This window comes from Moschus berezovskii, chromosome 26 (genome assembly GCF_049115385.1).
Source record: "Moschus berezovskii isolate FMDL1 chromosome 26, NW_MosBer_1.0, whole genome shotgun sequence".
NCBI lineage: Eukaryota > Metazoa > Chordata > Mammalia > Artiodactyla > Moschidae > Moschus > Moschus berezovskii.
The window spans coordinates 6,839,406-6,865,149 of NC_142485.1; the positions used below are offsets into that span (position 1 = coordinate 6,839,406).

Consider the following 25,744-nt stretch of genomic DNA (forward strand, 5'->3'; position numbering starts at 1 on the left):
GGCCCCTTCGAGAAACATCCCCCTCAGAGATGCACCCTTCCCTCACGGACACCCCCTCTATAGATCCAGGAAGTCTAAATGCGGCTTCATCAGCCAGTTCTAATTCACACATCTGCTCTGGCTCCTACTCTGTACCAGGTACTGTGCTAGCGTTTTAATCCATATTAACTCTTTAAATCCAATGGCCACACAGCATACTAAATATCATTGACACTGCTATGCAAATAAACAAAAGGGGTTTCAGAGAGAACAAGCAGCTTATCCAAGAAATTCAGACCACAGTCTTCTGCCTCTGAGACTCTGTGACCGAAGAAGACAACGAACACCCATGGTCTATTTCACATGGCAATGCAGAGCTGCGGTGTTACCATGAGCCAGTCTTGAATGTGTCATCCAATGAACTATAAACCTATAAATTGCTAATAGGAAATGCCTAACACAGGACAGACTGATCATCAAAACAGGTTCAGTAGAAAAACCTGCAATGTGAATACTGACCTCTAAAAAAAGCACTGACATTTTTTCATACAACTTTCAAATAGTTTATCCCCATTTATCCTCCCCTTCACCACCCCAATCAGGAAAAACATAGTAAAACTAAATTCATAAAGTCATTAGGAAGTTTAGCATTCTCTGCCCACTTATAGAGATGCTGAAGGACAGGTCAATGACCCCAGAGTGATGAACAAGAAGAGGTGAAATGCTGGATAATCCATAGAAAGACAGGAAATCACTAACGGATAGCACAACACATGAATCCTATGTAACTTCTCATCTTGTGTTCCAAGCAGACTTAAAACATAAAGGAAAGAGAGAAAATAAATATGGCATTGACCAAGGGATCAAACCTATCAAGCCCCTTATCATCAGATCCTCTCGCACTGTCTCAGGAGGACGTCCCAGCAGAACGGGACCTCACAGAGCCAAGGGCCGAAAGAGACTGTAGTCACTGTCTAAACTGACACCCTCAACTGACAATCAGGGAACCTCTGGCCTAATCAAAAACCCGCCCCAAGCAATCAAGTGATGCCAGAGGCAGAAGGCAAGCCGAGCTCTCCCGACGCCCATTCCGGCACCCGGCTGGGCTGTGGCCACCAAAGCTGCAACCTAGACGCTAATACCCACTCACCACCCACAGAATCTGCTCAGGACCCAGTTTACCTGTGGGAATACAAGACATACCGCCAAACAGAATGTCCAGAGGTTGCCAATTTGGCAAACGACTAAACTGTACTCTACCTGCCCCAAAAATTCAAATCATTTTTCACTCACATCATTCACTTATATCCACAGAAACTGGCCCAATGCTTTCCAAAGAGGTTCCACACTCAGATTTCCCAAAGGGGAAAAAAAAAATGCTACAAAAACCACCAGCATGAAATTAAGAGAATGGGACCAGTACCTTCCCCAGAAAGCGATCTCTGGGGTGCCTTTTGCATAGATGGAGTTACTGGAGCCACTCAGCCCATTGGTGATCTCACTGGAATAGTTCATCACTATCCCACCATCTGCCGAGATGCTCAGGACGTCCTGCTGTCCTCCCACCGACGTCCTCTCGAGGAACTGCCCGCCTTCCTTAATGCGCTGCTGTATCATTGGAGTGAGGGGCATTTCAAAGCTGAAGTAGCTATCAGGCTCTGAATACAAAGTCTCCAAGGACTCAGCGCTGTAGTACAAAGAGGTGTTGTCTAAAATGGTCTCGAACTGGGAGCTGTACACGTCAGTGGAGTCCTCCGCATATCCGGACCCAAGGATGTCATCATCTCCGCCCCGCGAGTGCTCCGCTTGCTCAAGAATCCTGGAAAGCACATCGAAGTGAAGAATTTCAATATTAGGTTAATTTTTTCATTTTACTTTCTCTTCTCCAACCATATGAAAAAGGTAGCATTCTGTAGAGCTAGCACCTGTATTCAGTTGGTTTATGTCAATACATTTAACCTATAGGTGGAGTACATCAGGCAAAATGCCAGATGAATCACAAGCTGGAATCAAGATTGCTGGGAGAAATATCACTAACCTCACATATGCAGATGGCACCATCCTCATGGCAGAAAGTGAGGAGCTGAAGAACCTTTTGATGAAAGTGAAAGAGGAGAGCGAAAGAGCTGGCTTAAAACTCAACATTCAAAAAACGAAGATCATGGCATCCAGTCCCATCACTTCATGGCAAATAGATGGGGGAGACAACGGAAACAGTGACAGACTTTATTTCTGGGGCTCCAAAATCAATGTGGGTGGTGACTGCAGCCATGAAATTAAAAGACGCTTTCTCCTTGGAAGAATAGCTATGACCAACCTAAACAGTGTATTGAAAATCAGAGACATCACTTTGCCGACAAACGTCTATTTGGTCAAAGCTATGGTTTTTCTTGTAGTCGTGTACAGATGTGAGAGCTGGACCATAAAGAAAGCTGAACGCTGAAGAATTGATGTTTTTGAACTGTGGGGTTGGAGAAGACTCTTGAGAGTCCCTTGGACTGCAAGGAGATCAAACCAGTCAATCCTAAAGGAGATCAGATTGGAAGGACTGATCCTGAAGCTCCAATACGTTGGCCATCTGATGCAAAGAGCTGCCTCATTAGATAAGACTCTAACGCTGGGAAAGATTGAAGACAGGAGGAGGAGGAGGCAACAGAGGATGAGATGGTTGGATGGCACTACCGACTCAATGGACATGAGTTTGAGCAAGCTCCGGGAGATGGTGAAGGACAGGGAAGGCTGGCGTGCTGCAGCCCACGAGTTCTCAAACAGTCAGACACAAGTTAGTGAATGAACAACAACACCAATAAAATGTCAATACACTGGGAAAGGCAGGCATCACAGAAACATGTTCAGGTTGAGAAAACTCTTAGCACACGTATCCTGGGCTGTCCTCTGTGCAATTTAATATATTTTCAGGCTAGCTCCTAGTACGTGAATATACCAGTCTGACAAACATTTGAATAAAACATTGAATTCTCATTTAGCCAACTGAACTCCACAAATTCAAATTAACAGCTACTATCAGTCCTAATTTTAACAGAAGATGATAAATATATTGTGTAAACTTGACAAACTAGAAATACACTTATGCTTAGTCACTCAGTCAGGTCCAACTCTTTGCAACCCCATGGACTGCAGCCTGCCAGGCTCCTCTGTCCATGGGGGATTCTCCAGGCAAGAATACTAGAGGGGTTGTCATGCCCCTCTCCAGGGGATCTTCCCAACCCAGGGATCGAACCCAGGTCTCCTGCATTGCAGGCAGTTTCTTTACCATCTGAGCCACCAGGGAGGCCCAAAAAATACACTAAGCTTTCATAAGTCCTGTAATATTTTCTGATTAATGAAGTGAAATAGTGCACTGAGTCATGTCGGACTCTTTGCGACCCCATGGACAGTAGCCTGCATCAGGTTCCTCTGTCCATGGGATTTTCTAGGCAAGAGTACTGGAGTGGGTTGCCATTTCCTTCTCCAGGGAATCTTCACGACCCAGGGATCGAACCCAGGTCTCCCACATTGATAGACAGACGCTTTTACCGTCTGAGCCACCAGGGAAGCCCATTTTCTGATTATATAAGATCAACAGCCTCAAGAACTCATGGGCTGCCCCCTGGTGACAATAAGACAACACTGCAGAGACAGGTTGAGAAATAGCCAGTGAATGACCTTGAAGAAAAAAAAAAAGAGCCAACAAACATGTTTGCTGCTGCTGCTGCTAAGTCACTTCAGTCATGTCTGACTCTGTGCGACCCCATAGACGGAAGCCCACCAGGGTCCCCCGTCCCTGGGATTCTCCAGGCAAGAACACTGGAGTGGGTTGCCATTTCCTTCTCCAATGCGTGAAAGTGAAAAGTGAAAGTGAAGTCGCTCAGTTGTGTCTGACCCTTAGCGACCCCACAGACTGCAGCCTACCAGGCTCCTCCATCCATGGGATCCTCCAGGCAAGAGCACTGGAGCGGGTGGCCATTTTCTTCTCCAGAGGATCTTCCTGACCCAGGGATCGAACCCGGGTCTCCCACATTGTAAGTGTCTGAGCCACCAGGGAAGTTATTAAAAATGAACATTAAGACAACTAAATAAAATTTTAAAGCTCAGTATGAGAAAGAAGACAAGAAATAGAAAATCCTAGAGCTGAAACTGGATGTGCCAAGGACTAGCCAAGCCTCAGATATCTGTAAGCAGAAATAAAATTGAGAACCGGAATAAAACTAGCTGCTAAGTAACCCACCTTCCTAGGTATTACCAGGATTTACATTCAACAATACAGTTGTCCCTGCTGTCTTTAAGTTACTGGAAAAGTGAAAGTTAGTTGCTCAGTCATGTCTGACTCTTTGTGACCCTATGGACTGTGGCCTGCCAGGCTCCGCTGTTCATAGAATTTTTCAGGCAAGTATACTCAAGTGGGTAGCCATTCCCTTCTCCAGGGGATCTTCCAGACCCACGGATCGAACCTGGGTCTCCTGCCTTAGAGGCAGATTCTTTACCGTCTGAGCCGCCAGGGAAGCCAAATTACTGGTCCACCCCAAACCAAACAGCATTCTGGGTCCCGAGTCTCCATGGCTCCTCAGGGCATTAGCACTGAAGCCCTCCCCCAACCCCTGCTCACTCACCCCCCCACCCGCCCCCAGCTGTGAGGGTCCAGCCACACAGGTGGAGTGTTACACCTTCAAAGGAGCCTGGAGGCCTCCGCATCCGCATCGCAGGTTCCAGGAAGCACAATCCCTTAGTGACAGCAGCCCTCCCTCTGCCTAGAGTATTCTCCCCATTCTCTGCCCCGCAAACTCCTACTGAATCCTGAAGTCTCAGCCTAATTACCATTTACGCAGAAAGGCCTTCCCCAAGCCATCAGTTGACTCAGCCTCTTTCCAGCATTCAATGTGTCCCTTCTTTTCCTTTATAGAACCCAACACAATGGGAGGCCCTATCATTATTAATGTGTCGACCTTTAGCAGTAAACTTCTTGAGGTCAGGGACCAGAGGTTATGTCTATTTTCCATGTTTGTTTGTTTCCTGGCCACGCCACAGAGCTCGTGGGACCTGAGTTTTCAACCAGAGAAGGAACCCACGCACCCTGAGGAGGCGGCAAAGAGGTCTAATCACGGGACCACCAGGGAATCCCCAGGGCCATGTCCATTTTGAACACGCCTTTCATGCCCAGCAGCTCCAGCCATATCAAGGACACAGCAGACAACGGAAAGCCACTTGTGGAAGGACAGGAAGGAAAGGTGGAATGAGTGAACCGCAGAAGCACAGAGCCGGTGGGAGGGTAACTACGGAGCCGTGCGCCACACAGCAGGGCGCCTTCTGAGGGAGGTCGGGAGGCTTCTGTGAGAGCCGGTGGGAGGGTAACTACGGAGCCGTGCGCCGCACAGCAGGGCGCCTTCTGAGGGAGGTCTGGAGGCTTCTGTGTAGGCGGGAGCCGTGCGCCACACAGCAGGGCGCCTTCTGAGGGAGGTCTGGAGGCTTCTGTGTAGGCGGGTGAGGAGGGCAGGGAGAGGAGTCCTGACAGCGGATCTGTTAGTCAACTGCGGAGCAAAAGGCATCTCCTTACAACACACAAGCAAGACCCTTCAGGCTTGACACACGTTCTCCCATGAAAACTACCAAAGTTCATATGATGGGACATGAGATGGCACACATTTGAAATGACTTTGCCAAGAGGAGCACTCTACGGTCAGATCAGGAGCAAAAGAAGTGAAGACGGACAGGCACGGCTTCCATTTCTCCAGGCTTTCAGCTGGTATGGATGCCAGAAATGTAGAGAAAGTCTGGGAAATACCATATGATGCCAGGTTTAGTCATCAGGGCCATAATCCAAACAAGCTGCTTGTGAGAAGGGAGTCCCACGTCAGTGCCATGGAATAACTGAACTCTGACCTCCTGATGGCCTCTCTAGACCTAGAAGACTGATGCAGCCCATGCCAAGGCCTCTGCGTTCCTACATCGACAGGGGCTGTTTGCAGATAACGGGGCTGTAACCAGAAGTGCCTGAGCTAAGCTGTGACAACTACAGGACGTGTCAAGAGTCCAGACCTTTCCACAATTATCTTTTCTGATGAAAGGTAACTGTGGGGTGTTTAGTTATGGTGATGCTGGAGAACTTGAAACCTGTCAAATAAAAAAAAAATCAGAAATGGGTCTGCCCAGTTTAAGGTTCACGGTCTCCCCATATGGACAACTTTATAGCAACCACCTGAAACATCTTGAAAGCTCAGAAGCAACGCAGCCCACTCACTGCGCTTCCACTCTGCGGAGGGTGTCGTGGGCCTCACTGTGGGGCACATACCGCCGACCTCACAGCCAGCAGGGCCCTGGGAGCTCACCTTTCCCCGGCCCTCTCCGGTTCCGGCCTCCTCTCCAGGCGTTCCTCCCTCAGGAAGACTTCATCCTCTTCCGTCGCAAGCAGAGGCTCGGGGGGACATGGCCTCTCGGGAGGCGCTGAGTCACACGGAGCGGCGGACGAGACGCGGTGGCGGGGCACTTTGGAAAACGCCTTGCTTTCAGGAGGGGCCGTCCTTCCCACTGCCGTCTGAGAGCCCGCAGGGTGCCGGGTCCCTCTCTCCTCCCCTCCGGTCCACAGTGTCCCCACTCCTTGAAACGCCACATGCTTGCCCTGGCCTGCGCGTCCTCCAACACACTGCCCGGGGTGCTCTCTCTCATCAGACCTCCTCTCTCTCAACGAACCAGCAGCGCCCACTGGGCTGGGGGTGGCGGGGCTGCCCACCGAGGACGCTGGACCAGCTGGCTCTTGCACGTGGACAGCCCCCTTTCTTCCGTTACTAGCTCTTAGGGATGGCTCTGCTTGAGTCTCTCCAGTTAATAGTGCAGTCAGATCCTCCTGGATGCTCAAATAAAAATGTTCCTCAGTCGGAACTTTGGCTGAAAGAGGTATATTGGGTGACTTTTCGCAGCCAGCAGGGAACAGCGCGTGGGCTTTCTGTGCTTTATGACTGGCGGTGTCTGGCTCCTGTCCCCCCTGCTGAGCTGAAAAAGTAGAAACTGCAGCTCCATCCAGTACCTTTGTAGCCTGCGACGATGTTCCTGAAGCTATTCTGGCTTCTGTGGCTTTCAGAGCTGAAATCAGAGAGTCAATGGGTTGTAAACTCGGTTCCTTGAAGTGACTTTGAGACGGGAGCCCTCTGACATCTTTTGGTCCTCCGGTGGGTCCTCCGGTGAGAGTGGCAGGCCCAGAGTGACAGCCGGCAAGGGGCTGGGCCCCCTGCGGGCCCCCCGGGCAGTGCAGCAGAGACTCGGCATCAAACTCCAGAGAGGCTCTCAGGCCTTCTCCACTTCCCTCCATGGTCCCATACTCCGGAAACTCATTCGTGACATTCGGGGGGAGTAAAGTGCTTCCTCCATGATCACCTACAAAGAGAACAGAAGAGACACGTGACTCGTTCTGAATGGCACATTCCCGTGTGTGTGAATCAATTCCCACACGTTATCAAGTGCTCAGTCATCCTCAGGTGACCCTTTCACTGGCTCCTCCCCCACCCCCTGCAACACAAGCTGCTCAACACCCTGCCAGGGGGTCCCCTCCACTGGGCTTACACACGAGAACCCAGAGGTTCTGGCATAGACAGAGGCAATCCAATTTAACCCAGCTTCTTTCCTACACATGCAACTCGGTTGCTGCATATGCAAAAGCAGATTAAAATAAGGATATGTATCCCTTTCCAAATATCGCTCATGAAACAGCAACTAAAATATTTATACTGGGCACAACAACAAATTGCCTTATGACTGAACTAACAGGATGGCTGCAGTTCAGTCTCTGAGACGGAGCCCCAAGGAAAAAATATGATCTATGTAAAGTCCGTAAATTTTTTTTTTCAGCTGGAAACTTCCCCTGCACCGTTGGATTTCTGTGGCGGGAAAAGATGCTTTCAGAACATCTCTGGGGAATGAGAGTGAAGTAAAAATGGAATAGGAAACTTAATGTATAAGATTTCCAGGATTCCAGCTGCATGAAATTTAAGCATCATCTTATGCAGAACCCCAATATATGAAGCAGTAAAAACAATAGTATATATTTACAATATAGTATCCAATTAACAACCTTTTCTTATTACAGTGGCAGTCACTGAGAAAAATGAAGACATTCTGACAAACACAATTTTAAATTGAGGATTTCTGGATAACAGTTACAGTCCTATCACCCCAGGCTCCAATTTCCTTCTGAACTTGGTTTTGGTTAGCTCGCATTGAGAATATTCTCATGTGCACTGGAAATGCAGTGTCCTTGCCTAGACGGCTGTATGACAGAGAACACCTGTTGCTTTTGTTACTGCTTTTCAAGCACTGCAAGCCACAACCTTCTTATTCAGTGAAACATTTGACAGCTGTCTGAATATACACAATGAAATTACATGAAAGGCTTAACTCCAAGGCACATATGAGAAAGAACGTAACTTGGAAACATGAGTTAACATTTGGTATACATAGTACAGAAAAGCTGATAAACAGTAATACATCTCAGAGTGTGTTCTGCTTCATATCTTATTTTTTAAAGATTTGAAATATATTTTTAAATTAAACTTGAATCAACCTTGATGGGATCCAAGCAGCACTTCTCTACGATGGTAGCATTTATAAGATCTTCACAAAATGGACCTCAGAGGATATGGCTTGCTGAAATCTGAGGAGGGAGTAAGTTTCAAACTCTGATTTTGAAAAGGAACAGAGTTAAAAGCAATAAAGATTTCTCTTCCTGTGGTATATTGACACTTCAGATATTTCAATGAAGAATGTGATAGGACCTTGAATTTTTCGCCTTTTGAGATTCAGTTATCTTTAACATATCATAAAATTTTGCGAGCATCACCACTATCTAACTCCAGAACATTTTCATCACCTCCCAGCACCACCAAAAAACCTCTATTACCTGTCACTCTTCAAGCCCTGGTAAATACCATCCTAGCTTCTGCCTCTATGGATCTGTGTGTTCTACTTTGTATCAACAGAATTACACAATATGTGATATTGTCTTTTTTTTTTTACATAGCACAGTGGTTTCAAGGTTCATCCTTGTACCTTCTTTCCACTCATCTGCTGATGGGCATTGGTATTATTTTCACATTTTGGCTATTATGAATAATGAACATTTGTGTACAAGTTTTTGTGTCTACATTTATTTTCAGTTCTCTTGGATATATGAGTGGATTCTGCGTCACATAGTAACTCTGTGTCTAATGTTTGGAGAAACCGCCAGTTTTCCAAAGCAACTGCCCCATTTTATATTTCTACCAGCAAAGTCTGAGGATCCTAATACTGTCCATATTTTTTATCACAGCTGTCATAGTGGGTGTGAAATGCCACCTCACTGTGGTTTTGATTTGCATTTCCCTAGTGAGAAGGGTTCCAAACAACAGACTGGTTCCAAATAAGAAAAGGAGTACGTCAAGGTTGTATATTGTCACCCTGCTTATTTAACTTATATGCAGAGTACATCATGAGGAACGCTGGGCTGGAAGAAGCACAAGCTGGAATCAAGATTGCCAGGAGAAATATCAATAACCTCAGATATGCAGATGATACCACCCTTATGGCAGAAAGTGAAGAGGAACTCAAAAGCCTCTTGATGAAAGTGAAAGAGGAGAGTGAAAAGGTTGGCTTGAAGCTCAACATTCAGAAAACGAAGATCATGGCATCTGGTCCCATCACTTCATGGAAAATAGATGGGGAAACAGTGGAAACAGTGTCAGACTTTGTTTTTTGGGGCTCCAAAATCACTGCGGATGCTGATTGCAGCCAGGAAATTATAAGACGCTTACTCCTTGGAAGGAAAGTTATGACCAACCTAGATAGCATATTAAAAAGCAAAGACATTACTTTGCCAACAAAGGTCTGTCTAGTCAAGGCTATGGCTTTTCCCGTGGTCATGTATGGATGTGAGAGTTGGATTGTGAAGAAAGCTGATCGCCGAAGAATGGATGCTCTTGAACTGTGGTGCTGGAGAAGACTCTTGAGAGTCCCTTGGACTGCAAGGAGATCCAACCAGTCCATTCTGGAGGAGATCAATCCTGGGTGTTCATTGGAAGGACTGATGCTAAAGAAGAAACTGCAATACTTTGGCCACCTCATGCGACAAGTTGACTCACTGGAAAAGAGTCTGATGCTAGGAGGGATTGGGGGCAGGAGGAGACGGGGACGACAGAGAATGAGATGGCTGGATGGCATCACCAACTCTATGGACATGTGTTTGAGTGAACTCCGGGAGTTGGTGATGGACAGGGAGGCCTGGCGTGCTGTGATTCATGGGGTCGCAAGGAGTCGGACACAGCTGAGCGACTGAACTGAACTGAACTGAGTGAGAAGGGAATGGCAATCCGCTCCAGCATTCTTGCCTGGAGAACCCTATGGACAGAGGATCCTGGTGGGCTACAGTTCTTGGGGTCGCACAGAGTCAGATTAAAGCGACTTAGCACATACATGCACAGTGGTTAACAGTGTTGAGAATCTTGTCAAATGCTTGTTGGCCATTTGTATGGGTTCTTCAGAGAAATACCCATTCAAATCCTTTGCCCATTTTATAACTGGGTAACTTCTCTTTTCATTTTTGAGTTGTAAGAAAGTGAAGAAGAACTAAAGAGCCTCTTGATGAAAGTGAAAGAGGAGAGTGAAAAAGTTGACTTAAAGCTCAACATTCAGGAAACTAAGATCATGGCATCTGGTCCCATCACTTCAAGGCAAATAGATGGAAAACAGTGAAACAGTGGCTGACTTAATTTTTCCGGGCTCCAAAATCACTGCAGATGGTGACTGCAGCCGTGAAATTAAAAGACGCTTACTCCTTGGAAAGAAAGTTATGGCAAAAGTCAAAGGCATCAAAGAATTGATTCAGTTACCTTACATAATCAGCAAGAAAACAGGCCCATCAGAACGATGGACTTGCCAACATGACATAACACAAACCAGAGCCTATCTAATCTACCCCCACTAAGCTTCTCCCTCTTCCCTCCATCTTTATTGGAAGTGAGCTGACCTAGTATGTGTCTTCAATCTTCTCCCTGAAATCTAAAAACATCTTCAGAAATGGTTATCCAAAGTCCAGCCTCATCTCCCACTTCATCTTAAACACAATAATCTTTCTAAAGCAAAAACTTAAGTTGCTTTCAGTGATTCTTCACCACCTACAGAATAAAGTCTAAAATTCGAACTCCTCACCCAGGAGTTGAGACCCACAGTCCAGCCCCGGTCTGTCCTTCCCGTCTACTCTCTCCTGACACTCAACAACCCTGAGGACACGCCTTTTTTCTCTGAGGGCGGCACAGCACATGAGCACTCTTGAAAGGTCCTCTCCAATATATGCCAGAAATTAAGCTAACACTCTGAGCTTTTTATTCCTTTGGCTTCGCTCCATCTCGTCTCTGCCTATGACACACTTTTTCTTCTCACTTCTCAATGATCAGAGTATTTTCATCTTTTAAGATCTAACTGAAATCTGCTCTCTTAACTGTTCTCTTAATCACCAGCCCTTACAAGAATTCACCTGCTTACAAATGTCAAGGGAACTTTATATCTGCTATATACACATGAAATAAATAATGAGGATATTAGTTCAAATTTTAAAGCTTCAAAAGGCTACAATTTTTAACCTATCATGAAGTGTTCTATGAAAGCTGTCCATATTAATCCAAATTTAGTAAGCTGAATCTAGCAATATATCAAAAAGGATTATATACCATGATCAAGTAGCATTAATTCCTGAAGTCAAATGTATATTTAACATCAAAACAACCCATTTAGTTCTTAACAGTTTAAATTGCCATCTATAAAACAACCACTAATGTAAACACCGACTCGATGGACCTGAGTTTGAGTGAACTCCGGGAGTTGGTGATGGACAGGGAGGCCTGGCCTGCTGTGATTCATGGGGTCGCAAAGAATCGGTTATGACTGAGCAACTGAACTGAACTGAATGTAAACACAGGCACACTGGCTCGAAGAAAAGTGAATACAAAATTTTTTTTAAAAAGGGACATCAAAGAAATTAAGTAATTTCTCCACCCCATTCTAACACTTTTCATTAAGATGTACTGGCATTAATTGCGGGGAAATGCCTGTGATGATGTCTCTTTAAACTTTATCTATGGCTGCGCTGGGTCTTCGAAGGCGCCTGCGGACGCTCTGCGGTTGCAGCGGGTGGGGTTTCCAGCGGGGAGGTTTCTCTTTTTGTGGAGCGCTGTCTCAGGGGTGCTCGGACCCAGCAGTTGTGGTGCATGGGCGTAGTCATCCCGCAGCATGAAGAATCTTCCCAGACTAGGGACCAAACCCATGTCCCCTGCACTGGCAGGGGGATTCTTGAACCGCTGAGCCTGTGAGGTCTTGATAAGCAGCTTGGCATCTGGTCAAAGACGGACAGGAAAGGGAGAGCACAAAGCGCGCCCCAAGCGGCAGGCGGCTTTACTGCTCCAACCGGCCCTCCGGCCCGCGTTACAGAACTAGTCTAACCAGCTTTGGTCACTTTTCACCCAGATAAGGACTAGTGCAGACCAGGGGGAGTAAATGTTCGGAGAGGCTAAGTGACATGACCGAGGTAAAGGAACTGATGTTCAATAAGGTATTTTAGAAGAATTAAAAGTCAGAACCAGATTCCTGGTCTTTTATCTCTCAGGAGTAAATTCCTAAGGAAAACTAAGTGGTATCTGAATTGTCAGACTGCCATTTCTAATAGCATTAAAAAATAAAAAGCCAAAAATCTTCTAGTTGCAGGTGGGTAGAAATAGCCTTAAATGTCAGGTGGCTCTTGATCCTAGCGTTTGTTACAGAAATCAGCATAACATCAAATCTTTCCTTCCACCTAAGGCATCTCTATGTTAGCATGCACAGTGGTTTACTTTTGCTGTTTGCATTTCTTCTCACCACTTGAACTGTCTTTAACAACAAACGAAGCTTCATAAAATATTAATCTTGACCGTCTTATTTAGAATTTCTGATGTCTTCCTTATGTTTAAAAGATAGAACTATTTATGCTAGGGGGATTTAAAGAAAGGCCAAATTCTTCTTTTACCCTAAGACTTTTTGTCTGTTCCCTTTTAAAACCAGGCCATGGATACTTGCCATTAAATGACCACCATTTCCAAAATCCATTCAGCAAACATTCATTAATTATCTACTAGGTACTGAACACAGGGTATTCAGGACTAAACGCTGCTAGCGCGTGACTAGTCTCTTTTGCGTGTTTAAAAGCTCACACTGGCCATGTGTGAAGGATGCGCAGGGTAAAGTATGGGCACAAACAGAACCAACCGCGGGTGACAGCGCGGGCAAGATGGAGCGCCCTGCAGCCAGGACAAGGGCAAATGGACAGAACAGAGGTGCAAAGGCCACCCCCTCCCCAGCCTCCAGCTCCCCTCTCAACCTGCTGGCCCGAGGCCCTGCCCAGCCTGTGCCGCTGCTGTGGGCTCTAGGCCTCACTCGCGAAAGCTCCTGCCTTCTGTCAGTCTGCGTCTACTACTAATGTAAGAATCTAGCTGAAAAGCGAAAAAGCTGCTTCTCTTCTAGAAAGTCTCGCTGAATTAGGCCTGCCCAAATTTGGTCTCATATCCGTGACAATGGGATTTGCTAAGTACTAAAAAAAAAAGAAGATTTTAGCACTTACCTAAATATAAACCACACACTAGTAGAATTTGAATTAATAAGAGTTTTTATAGCTTTTCTGCATTTATTTTCCCCCCTTAAAGAAATTAAAATGTAGTGTAAAGTGCGTAGGAGGGAAGGGAAGGGAGAGAGAAGAGCTTGTCACACTCATGTGAAATACATATACTTTGGGGAGGGGTATATATTTATATTCCCTTCTCTATGGAGTTGAATCTGCTGCTTTGTGTATTTGGTCAGATTCCTAACAAATTATTTTGTTATTTCATGATGCTTTTCGTGTGATGCACAAAATCCACTTTTTTGTTTAAGTTTTTTCCGTTTTGATTTAATATAGAGAAAAATGGGATACTTTTGAAAGTTAACAAGAACAATTTCAGGAGTGCTTTGGGTTGTATATTAAATAGCTATCCATTTCTGGAACACAGATACAGAACTGTTTCTTCTATATCAAACTAAAAGGCTTCTGTACAAAGGAAACCATCAAGAAAATGAAAAGGCAATCTATTGAATAGGAATAAATATTTGCAAATCATATATCTGATAAGGCGTTCATATCCAAAATATATAAAGAGGGCTTCCCTGGTGGTGCAGTGGATAAGAACCTGCCTGCCAATGCAGGAGACACGGGTTTGATCCCTGGTCCAGGAAGATTCCACATGTTGCAGAGCAACTAAACCATGTGCCACAACCACTGAGCCTGAGCTCTAGAGTCTGCACACCGCAACTACTGAAGCCCTCCTGCCTAGAGCCGGGGCTCGGCAATAAGAGAAGCCACTACAATGAGAAGCCGCCCGGCCGCCCGGCGCAGCAAAGAGAAGCCCCCGCTCTCCACAACCAGCAGAAGTCCACACAGCAGTGAAGCCTCAGCACAAAAATAAGATAAACAAATAAAAAATTTTAATATATGTATAAAGAACTCTACTTAAATTTACATTTATTTATATTCCCTGTTTATTCTCCCTTACATAACTTATTAGCAAAAAATATCTGATCTAAAAATGAGGAGGAAAAAATTAAGTAAATAAATAACATGAGCAGATCTGAATGGGTATTTTTCCAAAGAAGACATACAGTGACCAACAGCTACATGCAAAGATGCTCAACATGACCAATCCTCAGAGAAATGCAAATTAAAACCACAATAATCATGATTTGAACCAATTCTAGAGAAACTTATGGTCCCAGTCGTCCCATGTTTTCCTGTCACAAATGATTCTTGTTTGCCCTGGCTTAATCCAGATCTCTGCTTTTTATTACACCTGATATAAAAGAATAAAGAGCACTACAAAAAGCCACAAAATAAAAACAAAACCACAATAAGGTATATTGCTCACACCTGTTAGAATGACTATAATCAAAATGGTAAGAATAAAAAGTGTCGGTGAGGATGTGAAGAAAAGGGAGCCCTAGTACCCTGCTGGTGGAACGTAAATTAGTGCAACCTCCTGTGGACATTCCCCAAGAGATTAAAAACAGAACTACATATGATACAGCACTTATGGGGATTTACCTGAAGGGAACAACACTAATTGGAAAAGATATCGGCACCCTTACGTTCACATTTTTTACAACAGCCAAGAAATGGAAATGACCCAAGTGTCCATTAATGGGTGAGCAGATAAAGAAGCTGTGTGTATAGTAACACATAGTATATGTGTGTATAGTATCAACAGATTAACATATAGTATATGTATGTATAATATCAACAGATTAATACATAGTATCAGTTCAGTTCAGTTCAGTCGCGTCCGACTCTCCGCGACCCCATGAGTCACAGCACGCCAGGCCTCCCTGTCCATCACCAACTCCCGGAGTACACTCAAACTCATGTCCACAGAGTCGGTGATGCCATCCAGCCATCTCATTCTCCGTCGTCCCCTTCTCCTCCCGCCCCCAACCTTTCCCAGCATCAGAGTCTTTTCCAGTGAGTCAACTCGTCGCATGAGGTGGCCAAAGTATTGCAGCTTCAGCTTTAGCATCAGTCCCTCCAATGAACATCCAGGATTGATCTCCTCTAGAATGGACTGGTTGGATCTCCTTGCAGTATAAGGGACTCTCAAGAGTCTTCTCCAAAACCACAGTTCAAAAGCATCGATTCTTCGGCGATCAGCTTTCTTCAGTATATGTGTGCATAATATCAACAGATTAACATATAGTATATGTGTATATATAACAGATTAATACATAGTATATGTATATATAATATTAACAGATTAACATACTAATTTAGCCATAAAAAGGATATTGTTGGATATTATTATAGAATAATATGGATATTATTCAGCCAAAAAAACAATAAATCTTGCCATTTGCAACACATGATTGCACCTTGAGGTGGTGGTGTAGTCACTGAGTCATGTCTGACTCTTGCAATTCCATGGACAGCAGCCCTCCAGGCTCCTCTGTCCATGGGATTTCCCAGGCAAGAATACTGGAGTGGGTTGCCATTTCCTTCTCCAGGGGATCTTCCCCAACCAGGGATCGCACCCGGGTTTCCTGCATTGGTGGGTGGATTCTCTACTGACTGAACCACCAAGGAAGCTCACAAAGTGTTAGTCACTCAGTTGTGTTCACTTGTGTCGGACTCTTTGGGATCCCATGAACTGCAACCTGCCAGGCTCCTCTGTCCATGGGATTTTACAGTTCTCTAAGAAGACTGGCTTGAAGCTCAACATTCAGAAAACACAAGATCATGGCATCTGGTCCCATCACTTCATGGGAAATAGATGCGGAAACAGTGTCAGACTTTATTTTTGGGGGCTCCAAAATCTCTGCAGATGCTGATTGCAGCCAGGAAATTAAAAGACGTTACTCTTTGGAAGGAAAGTTATGACCAACCTACATAGCATATTAAAAAGCTAGTCAAGGCTATGGTTTTTCCCGTGGTCATGTATGGATGTGAGAGTTGGACTGTGAAGAAAGCTGATCGCCGAAGAATTGATGCTTTTGAACTGTGGTGCTGGAGAAGACTCTTGAGAGTCCCTTGGACTGCAAGGAGATCCAACCAGTCCATTCTGGAGGAGATCAATCCTGGGTGTTCATTGGAAGGACTGATGCTAAAGCTGAAACTCCAATACTTTGGCCCCCTCATGGGACGAGTTGACTCACTGGAAAAGGGTCTGATGCTGGGAGGGATTGGGGGCGGGAGGAGACAGGGACGACAGAGAATGAGATGGCTGGATGGCATCACTGACTCGATGGACATGAGTTTGAGTGAACTCCAGGAGTTGGTGATGGACAGGGAGGCCTGGTGTGCTGTGATTCATGGGGTCGCAGAGAGTCGGACACGACTGAGTGACTGAACTGAACTGAACTGAACTGAAGAAGACTGGAGAGGGTTGTCATTCCCTTCTCCAGGGGATCCTCCCAACTCTGGGATCGAACCCAGGTCTCTTGCTTTGCAGGAGGATTCTTCACCATCTGAGCCACAAGGGGACCTTGAGGGCATTATGCTAAAGGAAGTAAGTCAGAGGAAGACAAATACTATTTGATCACTCTTATTGTGAAATCTTAAAAAGAAACAGCAAAACAAGATCATAGATACAGAGGATAAACTAGAAGTTGCCAGAGGGGTGGGGGTGAGGAGTAGGTGAAATGGGTGAAGTGGTTCAAAAAGTACACACTTTCAATTACAAAATAATAAGTGGATGAACATATAGCACGGGATCATGGTTAACAACACTGTACTGCATATTTGAAAGAGGGTAAAAGAGTAAATCTTAAAAGTCCTCATCACAAGAAAAAAGTCTTTTATAACGAAGGGTGGTGATGGACATACTGTGATCATTTCACAATATGTAACATTATATAATATGTAATATTACACTGTGTGTCTGAAACTAATGGTGTACGTCAATTATAACTCAAAAAAATTCTCAGGATTATGGGGCTACAAACCTGCTCCAAAAGATGAGCTTCAGAAAAGCCCTGGCCCTTCTAAGAGTGATCCTGTCTGAGGATCAGCAAATGAAATGGATTTCTTTCTACTCTGGGTAACAAACTCCTTCAAAGAAAAGGGTTGAAATGGGGGAGGCGGGGAGGAAGAAAAAGAAAAAGAAACGATTTGGCAAGCCTACTGCAGACTTGGTCACAGTTTCACAGTGGAAATGTGAAGTAAAGAAGTTTATCATGAGGGATTCTGAGCAACTGGATGTAGGCTTCTCAAAAGACCACGATGGCCATGTCCATGAAACAGCAATTACAGAGCATACACTCCCGAGGAACTGGGCCCAGTCATTTTTAGGAAAAGTTCTTCCTCTGTTCAGTCTTGCTGTATTGCCACTAGAACATAAGCTCCAAGCCCGCTCTGTCTGATATCTATCTCTACCATTATTATATCCCCAGAGCCTAGAATAACAGTACTAAGCAAAATGGATATTTGTTGAATCAATCAATGAATGAAGAATGGCCTATAACCAACAGGATGCCATTTAATAAAATTTCAAAACAGAAACAGAAAGATGCTTCCCAAAACATAAGCAAAACACTACATGCCAATGGCACCCATATTCTGTCCCCTACTCCCAAGGACAGGCTGAACAGAATGCTGGAAACACTGTGGGGGGCGGGGAGGTCCTTCCTAACTTTGGAACTACCTAATTCTTCCACTTCATCAGCCAGCATTTATTGTGTGCCAAGAATATGCTGAGCACTGGAAAAACAGAGCAACAAGAAAGGCCATCTAGGAGTTTGCAGTCCAGCAACTCCATCTGCACATATTGTCTACTGCAGACAAAGTTTAAGCAGTGGTCAAGTTAAGTGGGGATAACTTGGCCATAGTTTTAGAATTCACCACAATCCTACATGGCCGATTACCACTAAACTTAAACTTCTCAACTGATTATCTTACTCTCCAAATGCTGTGCTGTTCCATATGGCAGTCACAGTCACATAAAACCACTTAAATTTAAATTAATTAAAATTAAATAAAATTGAAAATCCAGTGCTCCATATGTAGCGGGCTACAACATTGCAGCAGATACAGAGAATACTTTTTCATGTTCATGAGAAGTCTATTTGAAAGCACTGCCCGAGAACCTTTCTACTCAAAGTGTGGCCACGGAGCAGCAGCAGCATTACCCAGGTGTTTGTTCAAAATGCAGACTCAGGCATCACTGCAGACCTTCCTAATCCGAATCCGTATCTCTAAAAAGAACCCCGGGGAATCTGCATACATTTTAAATACGGAAGCACTTCTCCAGAGAACTACAACAATATCTATGAATTGTGCTGACTACATTTAAATAGCAGGTTTTTACTCTAAAAGATAATCTCAAGAGTTCCTGCCTCCTGACTGAAAGGTCCGAGTGTTCAGTTAAGCAAATAAGTAAAGAAAGGAGGCAGTCTGTCCTTCCAGCCCAGAGAAAGGCTGTGCCTTCTGGTCCGGGTTTGCCTTCCAGCTGATCCAGCGTCCTTTCAGCAGAGGAAGGGAACCACCTGACTGTGATGGGACCCTGTCTTCAGTTTATAGCTCAGAGAATTTCTCTCAAAATGAATGCTGCTCAACGACTCTACCCTTACACAGAAGACCATAAAGTCCTAAAAAAGATTAAAAAAAGACTACAGATGTAAAACTGAGCATTAGTAAATGCCCGTACATTAACATCTGTATGTAGCTTTAAGGAAATTACACTGGAGCTTAAAGGAAAGGAGCTGAGGGAAAGGTAAGGTGTTTCTATTTTTAAAAACTGGGATATTTTCCCAGACTTTCAATGTTCATGTCATTGGATAGATCACTTGTAAAATAAAAATGCACAGGCAAATTCACTTTCGTACAGCACTTTCAAGAGGACACTATTTTTTGTAAGTATGGTTCAGCAGATTTTCAGTCCTTTCTAAATCATGGCTAAACTAGCCACTAGAAGTCTGTTTCTCTCCTTTCCCTGTAGGTTGGTCATAAATGCAATAACATCCATGGTGCTCTCTGTTTGCTAATGAATATCAGTTAGTAAACATCTTAAAAACGTAAAAATCAGTTAGTATGATAAAAGAACTATAAATTCTTAAGTTATTTCAACATTGGAAAATTGACAGAACTTTCAGGCTTAAAGACACACTGCCCTTGGCCTGTCAATGAAGAATTCAATCCCATAGACAGAGGGTAACTGATTTTTCCCCTTTAGTCTGAAATTTCATAAATCAATAAAAAAATTGAAGACAGAGGTCCAATTTACAAAGCAACATAATAAGCCTTGCAGAGTAAAATATCTCAAAAACATTTTACCTATAAGTAATCGTAATCCTTGGGCTTCCCTGGTGGCCCAGTGATAAAGAATCCACCTGCCAATGCAGGAGACGCAGGTTCCATCACTGATCTGGGACGATCTCCTGAAGAAGGAAATGGCAACCCATTCCAGGATTCCTGCCTGGAGAATCCCATGGACAGAGGAGCCTATCGGGCTACAGTCCAAGGGGTCACAAAAAGTCAGACACAACTTAGCAACTGAACAACAACAAATTATAATCCATAACTGTGAATAATAAATGATCAATGCTTTTGTGTCTAATAAGCAACAAACCCCTCCAGTAATACAGAGACGCATTTAGGATTTCAGTTTGCAATGCAATAGAAAAAGTTGTATTCAAAAAAGAAAACAGAAGAAGAATCTATTTTTACTAAGCAACAGAAAACATATTCAGTATGATAAAAATGACACAAAATGAGTATGACTAATGATAATCTGCTAAGTGAGTAATCTAAGTACATTATATTTCGGTACACGCTCTTCACTCTAATAAAAGTCACACTTTGGAGAAGGCTGTATTTGAGGGTGCTGGCTATTATCTGATCGCCAGCAACTCTCTAAAAAGCACAGATGTAGAAGGTATTTATGTGCTACAAGCCCCAGGAAAAGGTCTGCCAACCACGACACAAACTATTAGCGTGCGCACACAAGTAGAGACTGCTCCATTAATTGGACATTTCTCCCCAAGTGATTAACAGTCACAGCTGTGCTCACCACTAACTCAGTTTTACATACTAATGAATCAGAGCCCAAATTTTCTCCTTCAATTCTAATCCCTGGGGAAATGAGACTAGCTTCCCATTCCGGTCAACTGCAGAGGAGCTCTATGAGCTGGGAATGGTAGCTCACAGCACCTGGAAGGGAAAAACGTGAGCTAAGGAGCGGCCCAGCGATCCTAACCAGGTCTCCGCCCGCGCAGAGCACTGGCGCTCACCCCAGATGAAATTCTGAGCTGCAGAAGCTGAGTCCGGGTCTGCCTTTGAAGCCGCCTTTTCTCACGCTGGTCCCCTCCTCGCAGGCAGCGGGCCTCCCCACCGTGACCCACCCACTCTCACCTGTGTCTTCCTCCATCTGCCCCCGTGCTTCTACCAGACTCGCCGCTTCTGATCACCACTGCTCTTCTGACTGCAAACCTCCTAGCTTTTCCTACTTCTTCCTGCTAGGAATTCACACTTTCAAAAATCCAATTTCATGTTTTTATTTCTTCCAGCTTTACTGATGCAGCTGATACAGGGCCCCGGGTAGGTCGGGGAGTACAGCATGCCAGTTTGACACTCCAGATTGAAAGCTGATCACCACTACAGCTTGAGCCGACACCTCTGCCACATCACGACATTACCACCTCTCTTTTGTGGTGAAAACATTCAAGATCAACTCTCTTAGCAGCTTCGAAGTACATCATACGACATTATTAACTGTAATCACGACAATGTACATTCCGTTCCGTTCCGTTGCTCAGTCGTGTCCAACTCTTTGCGACCCCATGGACTGAGCCTACCAAGCTTCTCTGTCCATGGGATTCTCCAGGCAAGAATACTGGAGTGGGTTACCGTTTCCTTCTCCAGGGGATCTTAGAGCCCCAGAACTCACTCATCTTACCACTGAACCTTTGCACCCTTGGGCCACCTTCTCATTTCCCCACCCGATAGCCCCTGGTCACCACTACTCTACTAGAAACCCAATTTTTAAAATGCTCTGACCTTCACTTTTTTTTTTTTATTTTATTCCTAAAAGCAAATAAAGTTTAAACTTCTAAAGAACTCCACAGTTTTGTTTATAGCAGGCTCTCTTCTAAAGTCAACACAGATATGGTACAGTAGTACTAATATCAATTCTTCCATATTTTATTAAATATTTTAATATTGAAATTGATATTAAATAAATTAAATATTTAAGACATTAACATTTTAAGTGCTAATTCTTGTTTTAAAATCACAAATGCTAAGCAGCTGGAGTGCCCAGCAGTGATGAGCTGCTACAGCTGTGGACTTCCCTAAACCACTGTGTGTCAAGACAGACGCCAGGCGCAGTGGAAAACAATAGCTCCAGTCAGCCTCCCGCCTGTCACAAACCCCAGCAGGTCCATATTCGCATTCAGTAGTTCTCGTGCTCAATAAGAGCATTCCACCAGTTGTGCTAAGGATTCAGGCTGCAAGTCAACATGAGCAATGGTTCCAAGTATCTCTGAAAATGAAAATTTCAGCAAAGTCAACTTCCCTGATGAGAGAGAAATAAATCTTGAATTACTCTTAAGGTGGCACTATCAACAGATTAGAAGAACACACCCCGGTGTGTAAACTGCGTAAAAATAAACACCCAGCAGAGACCACCCCAGCCCCCGTGCTCTGCAAGCCAGCGTCTGTCCAGGCACCCAGGCGGAAAGGGAGGAGAGCAGTCTGGGCTCTTTAAGAGAAGCTCCGCCCCTACTCCCATCCAAAGCCTCCACATCAGGTCTCTAAAACTACAGGGGTAGCCGGTTCCTCTTTCTTTTCTATATAATACGTCCAAAAATGGGGAGAAACGGGGTGATGGAATTCTGTGTTCCTGGGGGGGGGCAATGAAAGTAAATAAAATTACAGGTAAGCATAATATTCTGCTTTCTCCCTTTAGGTAGAAATGAATAATTTGAAAAATCCAATGTCAGATGCTAAAATAAACATTCCAGGTGAAAGCCAGGGGAGGGACTGGGCGATGGCGCTCGGAGGGCAGATGGTGTCTTTCGGGCGGCTGGGGAATTAAAGAACAGCTGGCGTGGGCAGCCCGGAATAAATGCGGAACGTGCTTCTCTGGTCGGGATTCAGCAGAACCTCATCCAGCCCCAGCAGTCTCGCACTGGGATGGTCGAAAGACAAGACTAGCAAGCAAAAGCAGTCAGCCATACAGATGGATCATTTTACAGCAGCATTTTACAAGAGAGCGATATACAAAATCAATTTGCCTGCAGAGACCTACAAATAGAGGTTACTCACAGAGATTACTGTAGCTCCAGCAGTTACCCATTGATCATAGAAAATGCCCCGTTCATCAGCTTAACGCTCGAGAAAAGTTAGCTAGAAGAGAAGCTGGCTAATTCAACATCTGCCGTCCTAGTCAACTGGAAGCAAGTGAGTTTCAAAGGTCCCGCAGCCCTGGGGCCCCGCAGCGCGCGGGGTGGTGTCCACGGGCGCTGAGCCGGCGGCCGCCGCTCCCTCCACAAAGACGCGCAGCCTGCCCTCGCGCTCGCCCTGCCGGCCTCCGCGCTCTCCCTGCCTGGTAGCTTACCGAAAACAAGCACCGTAGGGCTTTTCTATATTTGTGAAAACTACTTCCGAGGAGATAATGGAGCTGACGGGAGTGAGCTTTAATGTAACCGTGTCCCCGGTGCATCAGCACGGAGCCCAGCAAAGGCTCAGAGGACTGTACCATCCCGGGTGACATCAGAGGTGGGGCTGTCACCAGGATCACGCAGCATTTTCTCGGAGGCGAGGATGACAGTGGAAGGCGATGGACGGGCTCCCTTTGAAAGCCTTTAATTCTCGTGCTACTTCAACAGAAAAGGCAAAAGCCAATATCATGTGGGACGACTGCCGTGGGAGGATTTCTATCCCGCTTTCCTGCTCCTCGGCTCATGCCTGCTCCTCGGCTCAGGGCTAAATGACGCTGCCAACTAAAGTCATTTTACTGACGACTGTATTACCTTCCTGCGATTAAATTCATATTTGATGGGTAATTGGTATCAGTTGGAAAATGTGACATGATACAATTCGAGGACATTAACATCTAATCTTAAACATGATGACATAAACTTTCACATCACTTAATGGGACCTTGGATGGACGACGCAGTACCTTTCAATCTCAATAAAAATACTGAATGTAAAAACTAATAGTTCTATAGATGACAAAAGCAAGGTGAAAGACAGCACAAGATACATAGCATAATGTAATGATACTGGTCCTTGGTCTTTGCAATGGAGGATAACACCAACATTAAAAATATCTCATCTTCTATAATCTTAATATTGCAACCAGTTTAAAAAAAGCAAAGGCCAATAATACAGAGCAATTGATGGTTATTTTCATTCATTCCATATACATTTACTGAGTACCTAACAAGTGTGAGATAATGTGCTAAGTTTAATTCGGGGTATATATTTCTGATAAACAATATAACCAGAACAGAAAATATTTATCAAATGCTTCCTAGTGCCAGGCACCACACTAAGCAGCCTTACTGTATTGACTCCTCTACTCCTACCAGCAGCTCTGCGGGAGAGCCGCCATAACCAACCCACTGTACAGATGAGACTACTGAGACACAGTGTGCAGCTTGTTTGAGGTCACGTGGCTAACATGGCCACAGGCAGGATTCAGACGCGGGCCCTAAGGCTGCAAAGTCCCCTCTTTCAGGTCCTAAAGCGGCACTGACCCCCTGAGGGCTTCCGTGTCAAGCAAACGCATTCCAAAGGAAGAATACAGTTTTCAGGATATGGAACCACCCAACAGCCTGGCTCAAATATGAGAGGACAAAGGCAGAGGGAACACCTCAGGAAAGCGCAGGAAGACAGTGGAAAGGGCACCCAGGAGAGGGATTTCAGCGTTCACCGCCCCAGTGACCGTGGGCCAATGGTGTGAAGCCTTTCAGCTTTGTTTCCGCACTTCTTTTTTAAGATATAAAAGCACAGGTAGAGCATACAATCCAAACTTGTGGTCTGGGCTCCATCACTTTCCAGTAATGTCCTTTTAGCAGGTTGTTTTTAACTACTGTGAGGGGATTCAATCTCCTCATCCAAAAAATAAAGAAAACAGTGAGGTTGTCCTGAAGATTAACTATTCAAATAAATATATAAAGCACCCAGAATAGTAACTAGCATACAATAAAAGCTCAAGATTAATTATCATTATTGCTACTATAATCATTACTTTTAGCATTATTATCACATTTTTAAAGTACAACTGGCAGCTTCCTCCCTCTTCAAAAACTTCTCCAAGAAGGGCTGCAATTTTTCCAGAGTCAGTAGGAAAAGCAAGAAAGGACAACCTTTGCTGGCTTTATACAAACCTTAACCCGGTGAGATACAAGCCAAAGCTGCTGAGTGAGCTTTCCAAGAAAGCTCCTTACAAGGGGAAGAGATTCAAATATATAAATGAGGGCGCTTAATAAAGTTACTGTGATCATATAAGGCAACATAACTAAGATGATCCCCTTGAATGGGAGTACCAGTGACCATGAGGAAAAGACAACTATCTCAACCACATGAAGGCCTCATTTCCAAGTGTCTAGCATTTCACATGAGGCTTTAATGAACGGTATCTTTGACTGAAATCCTAAAACCCACCATTTTATTAGTAAAAAAAAGTAAAGTCTGAAAATAAACGTGTTACACGGTCTCTAGTCTCTCGTGTACACTATCTTTAAAAAATATTCGTATGGAAACAGCACCTGAGTCTACACCTGGGCTGGCAGTGCCAGCAGAGAGAGAGGAAGGGCAGCAGGGTTTAGTGGGAGGCAGCGTCTGGGCACAGCGAAAGGATGCTGAAGTCCTCGACAATCTGGTTTTTATGTTTCAGAAATGCAACCTAATAAAGCTGCCATTACCCTTGAAAGACAGATAGTATCAACAATATTCAGACAATAGGGTCATTAAAAAATTTGCAGAAAAAATAAGAACTATACAGGCTTTCTAAAAAAAAGTTTATCAACCAATATTCTGTTTAAATCTCTTCTATAAAAGGTAGCAACTTATTTTTCTAGCAACATCACTGACAAAATCAAGAAAGCTAGATTTATAAAATGTACTTTTTCATTAAATAAAACAATATAACAGCCAACCACAACCAAATGTTTTTTAATGAAGAATTAAATATAAATCATGAGAGTACTTTGAGGGCTAACAAAGTTTATATTGACTATCTTCTTATGTTCTAAACTGATGCTCT

General features: G+C 44.5%; 1 protein-coding gene across 8 annotated transcripts in view; it reads right to left on the reverse strand.

Moving 5' to 3' along the window:
* The window catches only part of PSD3 (pleckstrin and Sec7 domain containing 3), a 610,189-nt gene that overhangs the window by 322,685 nt on the left and 261,760 nt on the right, over positions 1-25,744 (reverse strand). For all 8 annotated transcript variants that reach the window (XM_088832771.1, XM_055416711.2, XM_088832764.1 and 5 more), the window contains 2 exons: positions 6,303-7,344; positions 1,403-1,798 (listed from right to left, as the gene is read on the reverse strand). In XM_088832771.1, coding sequence (XP_088688897.1) covers positions 1,403-1,798; positions 6,303-7,344 — 1,438 coding nt within the window. The remainder of the gene's footprint in view (positions 1-1,402; positions 1,799-6,302; positions 7,345-25,744) is intronic.